A 13,369-nucleotide genomic window follows, 5' to 3' on the forward strand; every position below is an offset into this window, starting at 1 on the left:
CATGCTGTAGAGCAGCGTGGGGATTGTTCTGAGCAGGCAGGAAAGACACCCTGCTCAAATCAGGGGGTCTGTTAGGTTTGTCCAGTCCGGCTGCTCAATGCAGCTGGGCTGGGGAAAACCTAGGTGCGCATGTCTGTTTTTTGTTCGGCCTGAGACGGCTGGCCAAAGACACATGAGCACTTAGGGAGTGGAGTGCACTTGGACTCCTCTTCCCCCCTCCCATCATGCCTCGTCCGCGCCACTCCCAACATCACTGTCTAAGAGGTGGCAAATGTAAAATAAGATGATGCAAGAACATGATTTTATTTTACATCTGCTGGCTCTGAGCCAGGCAGTGGGGCGATGCTTCTTTGCCATTGCGAGGGACCGCCACTGGCTAAGGTTTTCTAGAACACTGGGTGACGTCATGAACAACGTGCTGGCTTAGTCAGTGAACAGAAAGCGCCTCTTTTATGCGTTTCCACTGTTTGAAAGGCAGATATTTCACTGTGAATTTATCCTAGTTAGTGCACGATATTTTAAATAGCACAGTTCGGAAACAGTAAAAAGCAACCACTGATGTTCTGCCTGAAAAGCAGGCACTAACTCGGGGAAACTCTGAGGTAAACGTAGGCGCTTTATACTGTGCAAACACAAAAACCACAGTAGCTCAGCTCTGCATAGTTCAACTGTTCATACGACTCCTAGAGTGCAGCTGTATAAATATATTACAATAACAAACGCCTTGTAAAGCCACTAACTTTAATTCCCTGCTTCTATTTTGGCGTCGCCCATATACGGACACACCTAGGAACCTGTTTCTCTTCTCCACGCCAAATTCACGCCAGGGAAGGTGCTTCTTCTTTCTATATAAATGACACTGTTCGATTTAATTCCAGTATACGCATGCCTCTACATGCTACCGAAGCTGATCTCAATTAGTCAGGCGAAGAAAAGAGTTCAGAGTGTTTTCGTACCCCTGCCTGGGTGAGGCAGTATAGATATTACCTACAATGGCTAACTATTTATTGGGGAATGAAACATTTTCTTAATGTTTATTTTGTTTGGCCAAACCACTGAGGATATCTCTGCGCATGCTCATGTCTTTTTGGCTCTAGGCGCTAAAGTGTGTCTATTCTATTTCTCAGATGCAGGCCTGCTGTCGGTTGCCTTCTGTATGGCCCTTTTTCTGCACCTGTCCATGGTAAAGGTACGTGCTACATTTTTCTCAAACTCAGAAGGTTTGGACACAGGTGCTAACAGCACTAGAACTAAAAAAACAGTTATACTACTAATGATTGGATGGCCAAAGATGTATAGCCAGGGACATCTCAAGGATTTTGGGGGGCTAGGGCCGAACGGATTTTGGGGGCCCCTGTTAAGAACAGCTTTGAATTTATGACCCAGTTTCAGCTCTTTCATGACCTCTTTGGCCAGGACACTGACAGTGCACAGGTGCACGCCTCCAAATTCTAAGGGGCTTATTTACAATCCCCTTGCACCACTTTTGAACTTTTTTAACATGGGAAAAGTGACATACAGGCGGCGCAAGAGGCTTGTAAATCTGCCCCTATATGTTTTTAGGTCTTCTATTCAGGGCTAGAGAGGTGTGTTTTCAATAATATAACACAGCAGCAGCTCACTAATATTACTGCAAATAATCTCTGAGACACGCTCCCATTTCTCATATGTGAGGTCCTGTGTGAATCTAAAAGAAACTTTTTTTATGGAGGTTGCATGAAACCTAAACACAACATTTCTCTACAAAATGTCTGTAATAGACTCTCACACACAGCTCACGTTAATAATAAATTAAAAGAAAATGGCATTTAAAACAATCTGTTTCAGAATTATTCAAGAGCATCAGGTCAAGACTCTGCAGAACAGAGCTGGGTCTATCAGTGGGCCCCTGAAAGCAGGGGCGGCTCTAGGCTCATGGTGGCCCTGGGCAGGGAGCGTAGGTAGGGGGCCCGGAAGAGGGGGTCCGGGCGGGGCGGAGCGCGCAGGCCAGTAAAGAGGGGAGGGGGTCAGGGTGTTTAGAAGTGGAACAGAGCCAGAGGCCGCCAAATCCCTGCCAGGGGCCACCACGCAAATATGTATCCATCCTCAGAGGATTAATATATTAAGGATATATATTGGCGTGGTTGCCCCTGGGGTTTGGTGGCCCTGTGCAGGTGCACAGCTTGCACATGCCTAAAGCCGGCCCTGCTGAAAGGCGGGGGTCTTGGGCAACATTCCACTTTGCAAAGCCTTAAAACATCTCTGTGTATAGCTTATCTTTAAACGTAGCTTTTCGAGGCTCAATATTACTTGCATTTCTCTTGTCCTCATTTAACCGCTTTGCTGCAGCGCACATTTCCCGGTTTTGTGGGTGAATTCTACACGTGGGCAAATCAGACGGCCCTCAGCTGTCCGGCGCACACGCCCAGCTTGGCGTCAGACTGCAGGGGGCGAGGGGCTGTTCGAAGCAAGCAAGAGGTTAATCATTTATCAGTTTTAACATGCATCACGGACCAAACCCGATAGTTTCCAGAGTATTCTACATAGCATCAAGTTACATAAACAAGACTAATGCTAGCCCTGGGTAGAGTTTGCAGAGAATTCCGAGAAGTGACCAAAAAACACAACTTGACATTGGCAAGTGAGGCAAAGACTCTGCTCTGGTACACAGAGCAGAGTTTTGGGGAACTTCGCGTGCTCCACCAAGGATGGAAAACTCTGCAAACTTCGCGAACGGAGCAAAGTTTACCACCCAGACCTACAAATGACACCGAAGTACAACTGGAAAGTTCTTATCCTGCAACCACCCCTTCAACTACTTTTTTAAAATTTATCTTAATAGAGAGCATTTGAATTAGCATTTTGTATATAGTTACCAAGATTTATATATAGTTCGTCCTTGCCTAAACTGTTGGCTATACAACATGAGGATAATTTATTTCAGGCTAGGGGTAAACAGAGTTATCGGAAATGGTCTATTCTTTGTTATGGAGTCAAGAAAGTTCAACAAACTTTCTCCCATCATTCTTTAAAATATCTGCTAATGATGGTTAATTTCGGGCCCTACAAAGTGTATTTGAAAGAAAAAGCAGTTTATTTAAGTATTTCTTATTGAACACATGGTAACAATACTATCGAACAACTATTTTTCAGTCACATGCCATCCCGGGATCATCAATGACAGAGAGTGATGCCACACAAAAAGCAGCAGTTTCCACCACAAAACATAATGATAGCCAAGTGATAAAACCCATAATCAAAAGTCGAAGACTGGTAAGATGAACTACTTTAATTTTTTAAGACCTAGAATTTTGTACTTACTTTGCACCGTTATGCTTTCCTCCCATTGATGTAATTATGAATCAAGACTCAAAAACACAATGTAAAAGTTAGAGCATCAAAAAGATAAAACAATGGTGAAAGGTTGAGCTATTTGTAAATGTATTAAAAACATAGTTTGCTTTGTTGGGCCAAAGGCAGAGACAAACCGAGAGAGGGACTGAGCGCCTGTGTATTTGTCTTTGAGTACACATATATTTTGTGTGTGAATTCCGTGTACTTAAAGGACATATGACCACAAGTATTGCCCCTCAGCAGTGGGAGGATTTTGGATGATGACTTGGAGGCAGTGTTGAGCACAGCCAGGGGCTTGATCGCTATAAAAGGAAAAAGATGGGTGGATCACCAAATGGGTGATGGGGCTGATGAAGGAGCATCCCAAAAATCAAGACTGGATAGCAGGACAGTGGCTCCCTTACAAGGGGGGAAGGGGCATGCAGCAAAGATGGCAGCCCCTCCAAGAAAAACATCTCCCCGCAAAAAGAGAGAGCCCAGCGGCCATGGGATAAAGAGGCCTCAGCAGTTGCACCAAAGAGAAGACCAGCTGGGAAGGGTAAAGCGGCTGCACACAAAAGGCCATCTGCAGTGGACGTCGAGGAGACAGAGGACATCAGCATCTGCGAATCTGAAGGGGGACCTGTAGCCATGACGGCTGCCCCGGGCGAGGTGAGAGCACAGTGGAAAAGAGTAACAATGGTGAGTAAAGTACACTGCGAAAAGGGGCAGGGGGCCAGGTAACATTGCCAACTACAGGACTCAGTTGGGGGTAACTAACCCCACAGCACAGGGACGTGGTTGTTTCCCTACCATTGGCAGACCAATACAGGGGCCAGCCCGACAGGGGGGGATACCAGGGGGAGGCATGAGGGCCAACAACATTTCAGCGGATGGGCAGCCACATACCACCATTCATGCAGTGGTGGCCATGGCGGGGCAACTGCACAAATTCAGCGCAGGTGCCTCGTCGAAAGACACGCCATCTGGGAGAAGCCTAGAGCGTGAATGGGGGGCCAGCCAATTGGACACATGATCCCCAGAAATAGTGGAAGGGAGCACAAATGGGAAGGAAACAGGGAGCAAGTCTACGAGGAGCGCTGGGGCAAGATCCTTCCATCGGCTGGGTCGGCAGGGGAAACAGGGGGCAAGCTCAAAAAAGGCAGGGCAAAGGAAGGTACCAAAGGGGATGGGTCCAAACCTGCAAGTGAGTACATTTGCCCATCCTCAGGGGATCCTCCCATCGCTACACGGTTAAGTGGCCTGGCCATTCTGATACCACTAGCGGTGAAAGAGAGAATATGTAGGAAGGCATACATAGACATTTTTTCCTTTCTAGAGGTCAGCAAAGCAAAGTTAGATGTTACAACACAGGACAAGAAGGAGGAGGATAGGAGGGAGAATCGCAAGCCCTGGGTAGAAAGGTCCATAGAGAACTGGCTGCGAGCACTTAGGCATGTGTTTTTATAGAAAAATTCCCGCAGAGTGCCACCGCACTTTTCCGGCATGAACAGAGAGTGCATGAGGTACAACAAAAGTATCAGGGAGAGACAGGGCTGCACTATGACGAGGGCTTCCGGTAAAAGATGCAGGCATAGCCAGTAATAGAATGTGACCAACAGGATGTGTCAGGGTTCACAAGTCACATGGTGGCCTCCACTGAATGGGCAGGAACACGGGAAAGCAATTTTCGGCCCTCAGGGATTAGAGGGAAATTTGAGAACAACACACAGAACACAAAGTAGAAGAGTGCATCTGGGGGAAAACCCGAGAAAGGACACACAGCCACATGCTGGAAATTTGACAAAGATGAGTGCAGATGGGGACAGGCCTGCAGGTTTCTGCACTGTTGTGGGAACTGCTGTGGCACTCATGCCATGCGGCCATCCGCTGTAAAGAACCCAGATGGGAGAAGGATAGTGAAGACAGCAGGAACAAGAAATAGTGAGGGGAAGGAGCCGGGGCCCTGGGGAGGAGAGAGCAAGAACCAATGAAACTCGTACCCACCCCCATAAGAGTACAAGGATTGGTACAATTACTGAACACATATCCAAAACTGGAAGATGCCCAACTATTGGCCTAGGGTTTTACAGCAGGTTTGAGATTACCCCACAAAGGAAAAGTGGCCACCAGAATGAGCCAGAACTTGAAATCTGTAAGGGACAACCCCGAAGTGGCCAGGCAAAAGGTGCAGAAAGAAGTCATACTAGAGAGGGTAGCGGGTCCCTTCCAGGTTCCTCTGATGGAGAACCTGGTGATATCCCCTCTAGGGGTGGTGCCAAAAAAAGAGGCAGGAAAATATTGCCTCATACACCACCTACCCTACCCAGAGGGTGAGTCGGTGAATGACGGGCTGGACCTAGCTAGCTGCTCAGTGTTTTATGCATCAGTGGACCAGATTAAACAGATGGGACAGGGAACGCTGCTAGCAAAAACAGACATAGAAGTGGCTTTCCGGCTAATACCAGTCCACCCCGACAGCTACCACCTACCACCTACCAGTTTTCAACTGGAAAGGGCATACTATTATGGCAAATGCCTACCTATGGGTTGTGCAATCTCATGTGCCTTGTTTGAGGCCTTTAGCAGTTTCCTGTAATGGGAATTGGAGAGACGTCATCCAGCAGAGCTGGCGCTTGCACTACTTAGATGACTTCCTTTTCATTGGGCAGTCAGGGATGGAGGAATGCGTGGGCCTACTGCAACAATTCATAGATCTAGCGAAGTGACTGGGGTTGCCACTGGCACCAACCAAGACAGAAGGCCCGACAACAAGGCTCTCCTTCCTGGGGATCGAGTTAGACACCATGGAAGGGATGCACAGGTTGGCCAAAGATAAAGTGACGGAGCTGCGGCTACTGATCAGACAGCTGTGGTACAAGAAAAAAGTGACATTAACAGAAATACAACAACTGCTTGGGAAGCTTAACTTTGCTAACAAAGTGATCCCCACCGGACGACTGTTTGCTAGAATATTGGCATGGTTGATGAAAGGGCTATCAAAAAAGCACCACAGGGTCCGCCTCGCACAGGGTGTAAAAGAGGATTTGGGACAATGAGATGCCTGCCTATCGGGGTTCAACGGGACACTCATGTGGAGAGCCCCGTAGGTGACATCTGGACAGCTTGAGCTGTTCACAGATGCCGCTGGCAGGCATGGCTTCGGGGCAATCCTGGCACCGCATGGACAGCGGCACACTGGCCTGAGGCATGACATAATACAGGGCTAATAAAAAACATCACATTCTTCCCAATTATAGTGGCTTTCACAATCTGGAAGAACAGGCTAGCAAACAAATCAATCTGTAGTCAGACAACCACACAGTGGTGCAGGCAAAAAACATCGGTTCGACTAAATGCCCGGCAGTGGTGTGGTTTTTAAGGGCGCTGGTTGACCTCCAGTTGGGGCCAAACATAGCAGGGCGTGGATGGTAAACTCAATAGTGGATGCCATCTCTCGTTTCCACTGGGACAGATTCAGGGAGCTGGTGCCAGTAGCCGTACAGAACATGACATCGATGCCTGGGCGAGTGTGGGAAATCATGGACTTGTGCTGAGAGCACTAATGGACAATGCACTAGCCACAAAAACTGCAGGCAGATATCATAAGTACTGCAATAACCTTCAGAGCATCACCGGGGCAGGGGTTCTTGGCAGGGGCATTCCTGGATGGTAAATCCAGGGCATGGGCACAAACACACCTGAAAGCTGTATCATACTATGCTAGATTGGCAACCGGGAACAACCCGGCAGGATCCTTCTACAGTAGATCAGCAATGAAGGGATGGAGGAAGTTACAGCCCAGACAACAGGACAGGAGGATGCCAATTGACTTTAATGTACTGAAAGCAGTCCTGCGACAACTAGAGGGGATATGCTCATCTTAACTAGAAGAACAGCTATTTAGAGCAGCTTTTCTTCTGGCATTTTTTGGGGGCCTGCAGAATTAGCGAGCTAGTGGCGCCGGCCAGGGCATCCCCAGATTTTGCTTGCACACAAACAGGGGACATACACTTAGGGGACTGGTTCTTAATAGTTCACCTAAGAAGGTCAAAGACAGATCGAATTGACAAGGGTAATGGCACATGCATTAACTGCATTAAAGACAGGCGTGCTTCCCGGTGTGCATTATGAGAGAGTACGTGAGGCAGAGATCAGATATTACAGGCCTCCTATTTCGACACCTAGATGGCACATAGCTCAGCCAATTCCAGTTCAGGGCAGTGCTCCAGAAGTCCCTAGAGATGGCAGGATTCCCATTCAAGGAATTCGGGTCGTAATGGGACACTCACCACCGTGGCCCCGATGGTGCTCGGGGTTGAGAGGATCAAATCGTTGGGACGGTGGACGTCGGGTGCATACAATGGATACATGCAGCTCACAGATCTCTAAAATCTCCCTACTCTCAGAAGGTCCAATGGGGGATCGGCGCATGGTGTGGATCGTGGGGCATTCATACGTCACACAGACGCAACAATGGGCAGCAGCACGCAAGGAATATGGCTGATAAACTCAGAGGTGAAATGGATTGGGCTACTGGGCATTAAGGGCGAGCTGCTTCTCTCAGTTATCCAGAGAGAATTACAGGGTAGAAAGGGCCCAGATGCAGTTGTCGTACATTTGGGAGGGAACGACCTGGCAAGCATAGAGAGGAGGAAGTTGTTGAGCGCCATCACCTATGGAATGGCGCCCTGGCAAGAATGATACACTCGGCAGAGCTGGTGTGGTCAGCGAACCAGGGGCGGTGGACCAGTCAAGACGGAAGCTAGACATTACGATGACGAAAATATGTAGGGCAAATGGCTGGGGATTTGTGAGACGTGGGCTGATCAACCTTAGAGGACAGGGATACCACACCGAGGATGGGGTACATCTGATTGTTTGGGAATTGATATGTTCCTGTTGAAAGTAGTCGGGGTTCTGGAGCAATTGGGGTTTTCTTAAAGGAGCAGAGTGAAGGGGGAGCTGCCACCGATCGGAGAACCGCTGACAACGTGGTGGAGTCAGCACAGAAAGGTACCCACGAAAAGAGTAAGTTAGATAGAAGAGGTGCTCAAACTGTGCCCTTGGGATGCCGCATGGCAGGGGCACAGGTGAGCAGGTGACAGCACACAAAGACAGCCAGAATTGTAGGGCTGGCCAGCCAGTGCCCATGGGATGCCACACCACAGGGGCACGGAGGAGCAGGCGAGTGGTCAGCAAAAGTGCAGGCCAGGTGGCACGGCATTTGCAGCCCGGGTCAGGCTTAATGGCCGTCCATGAGGTCGGTAGCAAGGGAAGCCTAGAATCCGGAAACACTGGAATGCCTGCGGAACTGACCATTGCTCAGGAATTATGCTGTTGGCTAGAAAGAAACAGAATGAGTGTGACTTTATCATCAAGAAATGCAAGTAATGACAAAACATTGGTCACGAATGACTAACCATGAACGTTGTGAAATGTTGATCCATGCTTTATGTACTATGCAATACAACTGTGGCCTTTTTACATCATAACCTTGTGTCCTTCGAAATGTGTGAGGAAAAATGAGTGTGGCAAATGCGGCCATTAAATGGTATGGGAGAGCGAACTCGCAGGCCTGGGAGGGGTTCTGTAAGAGAAACATTAATAATGGTGACAATGAGCGTCAATGAATCATGTAAACAGTGAATGAACTTCTACAACATTCGAAGCAAATAGAATTAGAACAACAAAGGGAAATATGGATGACTGAGATATCGTTATCCTCCCCTAATATGATATCTCTTTAGCCAAGTCCCCATAAAACGCCCTCGCTACTCCAGTCTTTGATTGTACCCCAATGTAAACGTCATGACCGGCAGGAGGCGTGATATGCGCAGTTGTGATGTGGCATGTGAGTCTGTCACAGCTGCAGCTTGAACAAATACCACGTTTTTTTTAGATTCCACTTCCATTTTTTAATTTTCAAGATTTGTACTGTGGAGAAACCCCACTCACGTTCACAATATGAAAATACTGAACACAATCGTATTTTAGTTAAAGTTCAAATATGGTGCTCGAAATGTATTTATCACAATTAGAGACAGTCACCAAGATACGCATGGCTATGATTTACATGTTCAGATGTAAAGTTATAGTTGTGTTCTCTTTTGGCACAACTACCTAATATATACATGTCTGTCTTAGGCATGCAAAAGAGAGCTAAACCACACAAGAGCTAATGTTTTTATGGTCTTACGTTAACTTATAAGTTGTTCAGTTTACATGTCAGCACTTATTCAATGTGGTTCCAGAAGCACAAATCTGCACGCCTAATATGTTTATACAACAACACAATCATTTCTGCAAGCCCTGCTCCTACATTGTTGTCACATTGTCGGTACTCTAGGTCAGTGCTTCATTTGTGAAAAAAATAAGTTATCAGGGCGCTCGTCGTCAGGAAGCCACTGAGATTGCGCTACACATTGCACCTGCCATGCTGCCAATGATAGTAACAACACAACTACTAAACATCACACTCCTTCAAGGGCGACAATTCAGACTATTCCATTACACATCTCTATTTCTGAACATATACAAATGCATCAATACGTCCTGCAATATGTATATGAAATAGGCAGATAGCCAAAACCTATTGCATTTATCAATGTTTGTTAGTAAATTCCATCCAATCATCTCTCAGATCCCACTTTCATGTCACTAAGTATTTAATTCATAGATCTCATACAAAGAATTCGCTTAGATCTATTACTTATACACAAAATGGACAAATGGCAAATTGATAATTTTTGACGTGTATACATTCGAAAAACAACTCATTAGAGTGAAAGACGGATAATATCCTCTTTCATAATCGCAGTCAGACAGGCATTTTATTTCACCTGGCATTTCCTCGAGGTGCTGGAGCCCCTGGTGATCGGTTTTGAAAGTGCAGACCCACTCCTGGGGCCTTTGTCATTTCCACGATGCTCCAGGAAGTGAACTGTAGCGGGAACGAGGCTACAACCGAGAGAGAAAAAGAGGGAGGGAGATCAGAGAGAACAGAGAGAAAACAAGCATTTGCAATGCAATAGGTCTCGCATTAGGAAAGTTTGAGCTATTGGTATTGTAAATGACAATTTTTTTATTTATGTGTTGGTTTTGAAAATAGCAAATTTAATAGCTTTGTCATTTACAATGCCAATAGTTTTAACTTTCACAAATGTGACACCTATAGCATTTTTAATGCAATATGTGTTGTATTAACGTGACTTCGATGTATTGATATTACAAATCAAAATGTTTTTTACATTTTTTTTATAATTAATTCTTAAATTAAAGTTATTGTAATTTATAATGGCAATAGCTGAATCAAAACAAAAGAGTCAAAGATAACACCGGATGTACCAGCTAAAAGTCAATTCATAACAGTAGTAAAGAAAGACCCCTTGTGTTAGTTTAGTGAAAGTGCACAAAACACTTGGGAAAAGAGTAAACACTGTATATTGAGTGAAATGAAATAAAATAAAGTGGGCACAAACCATACCCGTGTGTTATATTGCAAAGGGTGGAGTGAAAATGCAACTGTATTCGGAAAAACAGTGACACAGTAAAACCATCATGTAGCACCGTGCACTCTAAACATAGCGTGTCATGATGCGGGCGATCTGTAACACACTTACTCAACCCGGAAGTGAAGGAATAGCGTGCTACTATATTTCCAACCGATAGCAGTAATGAATCTAAGTCAATGGAGATAGAGCCCCAATGTTAGCATTAGCGATTACAAATAATAATAACCTAATGTGTGGCAAAATGCTAGAAAAATATACTCACTAAAACACTGCTCTAATGTTGCCACGCTGGAGATTGAAACTCGAGATGGGAAATCTAAACAAGACGGAGGGCATTGCTGTGGGGAGGGGGGTGGAGAAATAACACGTCGGGCAGGGGAGGGGGCGGAGCGGGGACAGTGGCATGAGGGTGTGAAGCAGCAGGGGCCTTTGAAGTGAAGCTAAGCTTCAGTTCAAAGGTGTGGGAGGAGTGCGGCTCAGGCAGAGCGCACGCTGGGGGAAGCTTGTGGGGCGGAGCGGGAAGAGCTGCTGGGTCAACAGATGGCTGGCGATTTGATGCTGTGCACGTGCATTTTAGGTCAATGCGCTTGCGCATTGACCTAAAAGCGCACGGGCGCAGCATCAAATCGCCAGTTAGTTAAAGTCTGTTTAACCCCCGCATGCGCATTGACAGGTCGCGAGACCTAAAAACCGAAAGAGAGAGAGAGAGAGCGGATGGAAGAGTGAGATTGTGTGAGGAGACGAAGAGAGGGGCTGCTTTGAGCATTTTTACCAGGGCTGCTTTAGGTACAAAGATCTACAATACTTTATGATACTTTCGCCCAGACCTTTAGCAGTCTTCACTATGGTAACAGATTTGAGAGTGGAATTAAAATGTACCTTTTACTATGTGTCACTCAGAATTAATAAACCAGAAGCTCAATATGGGGTTCCTTGCCCCTCTGCAAAGAATTACCACAATACATTAAAATAAAAGCTTTGGGGGGTTTTCGGAGACCCTGCCCTCTGGAAATGTAATTTATAAGTCTTAGAATAGCGTAGGCAAGCAACGAGTGGAATGCCTCTCTCTGACATATGTGGTAATCTTTAGAAGTCAAACCCCGGGAAGGTCATGGTAGTCTTTACTCGCTTGGAGGTAGATAAAATCCACAATCCATTGGGTGATGGTGGCATCTTTTTTGTCAAGGGCCTGAGAAAAAGCTACGAAAATGTCCCAGGAAGCACTATGTAAAAACAAAGTTTTTAATAATATTAATATTGGTGTGTTAAGGCAGATTGGCATCAACGTTTTGTAAATATACAAAAATGTTAAAAGCATATCTTTATTTTGACAGAATGATGTGGTCTCACGTTCATCAATTTCAGACAATGAAATCATTGAAAGATCAGATATTCATGTAGTAAGCTCCAATGGAAGGCCAGCGACGATACCTGTGGAAAACATTTTGAAAATGGTAAATATATTGGTTCTGAAATTATGTTTGCAAGTTTGAAAGTGTCACCTTATTTATATTTGTATGATTTAGGGAATCATTTGAATTCAATGCATTAATAATGTTTGCTCCAGCATATCTAGTAAAGTAAGCTTTTTTAATTGATAGGTAAATTATGTCATTTGAAGGCAATCACTGCACAAAATGGGTTGTCTGATATCTCCATCTAGCACCAGGTAGTCTAGACCAATGGTTCTTAACCTTTTGACTGATGCGGGCTCGCATTCAATCACTACTGCAGGATGAGGGCCCCCCGCATTAGCAATTTCTTCAATGTAAACCACAAAACAATACATAAAAATGTAGAAAAAAACATATATCAAATAAATACACAAATTGTGAATTATTTTACTTTATTCATAACCAAAAAAAAAATGCGAACGTCGAAGATGTAACTTTAAAGGGGTGGTTGGGACTTTCCAAATTGAGTTTTATTTCTAAAAGATGAAGTGAAATTCTAGAATCTATAATATCATTTTGCCTTTTTGCTCCTAATGGATGCTCTATTTTGCTTCAATTTAGCCTACCAATCGTCCATGCTAGATTCTGTTTGCTCACTGCAACCACAAATAAAGATAAGAATACCAAGTTACATTTTAGACACCAATTTCAAAGTCCTTCATATGCACAAGTCATTTTAAAATTCCCAAATGTGTTTTATTTATTTATATATACTAGACATCCATTAATATTATTCAATTTTCTAAACAGTCGCACCCTCCCTAAGGAGGCATCGCAGACTCCTAAGTTTTTGCAGGTACCAGGTTAGGATCAGCTTGTCTAGACTGCCCAATACATTTCCGCTGTCGGCCTGTGCCTCTCCTCATCACTACTCAACACCTGTTGAGTAGGCGCCATTTGCATGAAGGTAACTGTCATGAGCAGTTTTCTTTGACGAATTAGCATTACATAGCTGCTGGTGACAGGTCAGTCATCCTATCAAATAAACCATCTTTTCGCTGCTTGAATCCCACTTTGTCTTTACTGGGATTACTAAAGGTTCACCCTCTTACTTGCATGTGAGAGGGTCCCTGGAGCATATCACATGGC

At 45.3% G+C, this 13,369-nt stretch overlaps 1 protein-coding gene across 1 annotated transcript in view; it reads left to right on the top strand.

The window, feature by feature from the left end:
* Positions 1-1,156: 1,156 nt before the first annotated feature.
* Positions 1,157-13,369, top strand: part of LOC144761289 (cysteine-rich venom protein-like) — an 81,304-nt gene continuing 69,091 nt past the window's right edge. The window contains exons 1-3 of the mRNA XM_078646740.1: positions 1,157-1,189; positions 3,133-3,252; positions 12,161-12,280. Coding sequence (XP_078502866.1) covers positions 1,157-1,189; positions 3,133-3,252; positions 12,161-12,280 — 273 coding nt within the window. The remainder of the gene's footprint in view (positions 1,190-3,132; positions 3,253-12,160; positions 12,281-13,369) is intronic.

Source organism: Lissotriton helveticus, chromosome 6 (genome assembly GCF_964261635.1).
Source record: "Lissotriton helveticus chromosome 6, aLisHel1.1, whole genome shotgun sequence".
In the NCBI taxonomy this organism is placed as follows: Eukaryota; Metazoa; Chordata; class Amphibia; order Caudata; family Salamandridae; genus Lissotriton; species Lissotriton helveticus.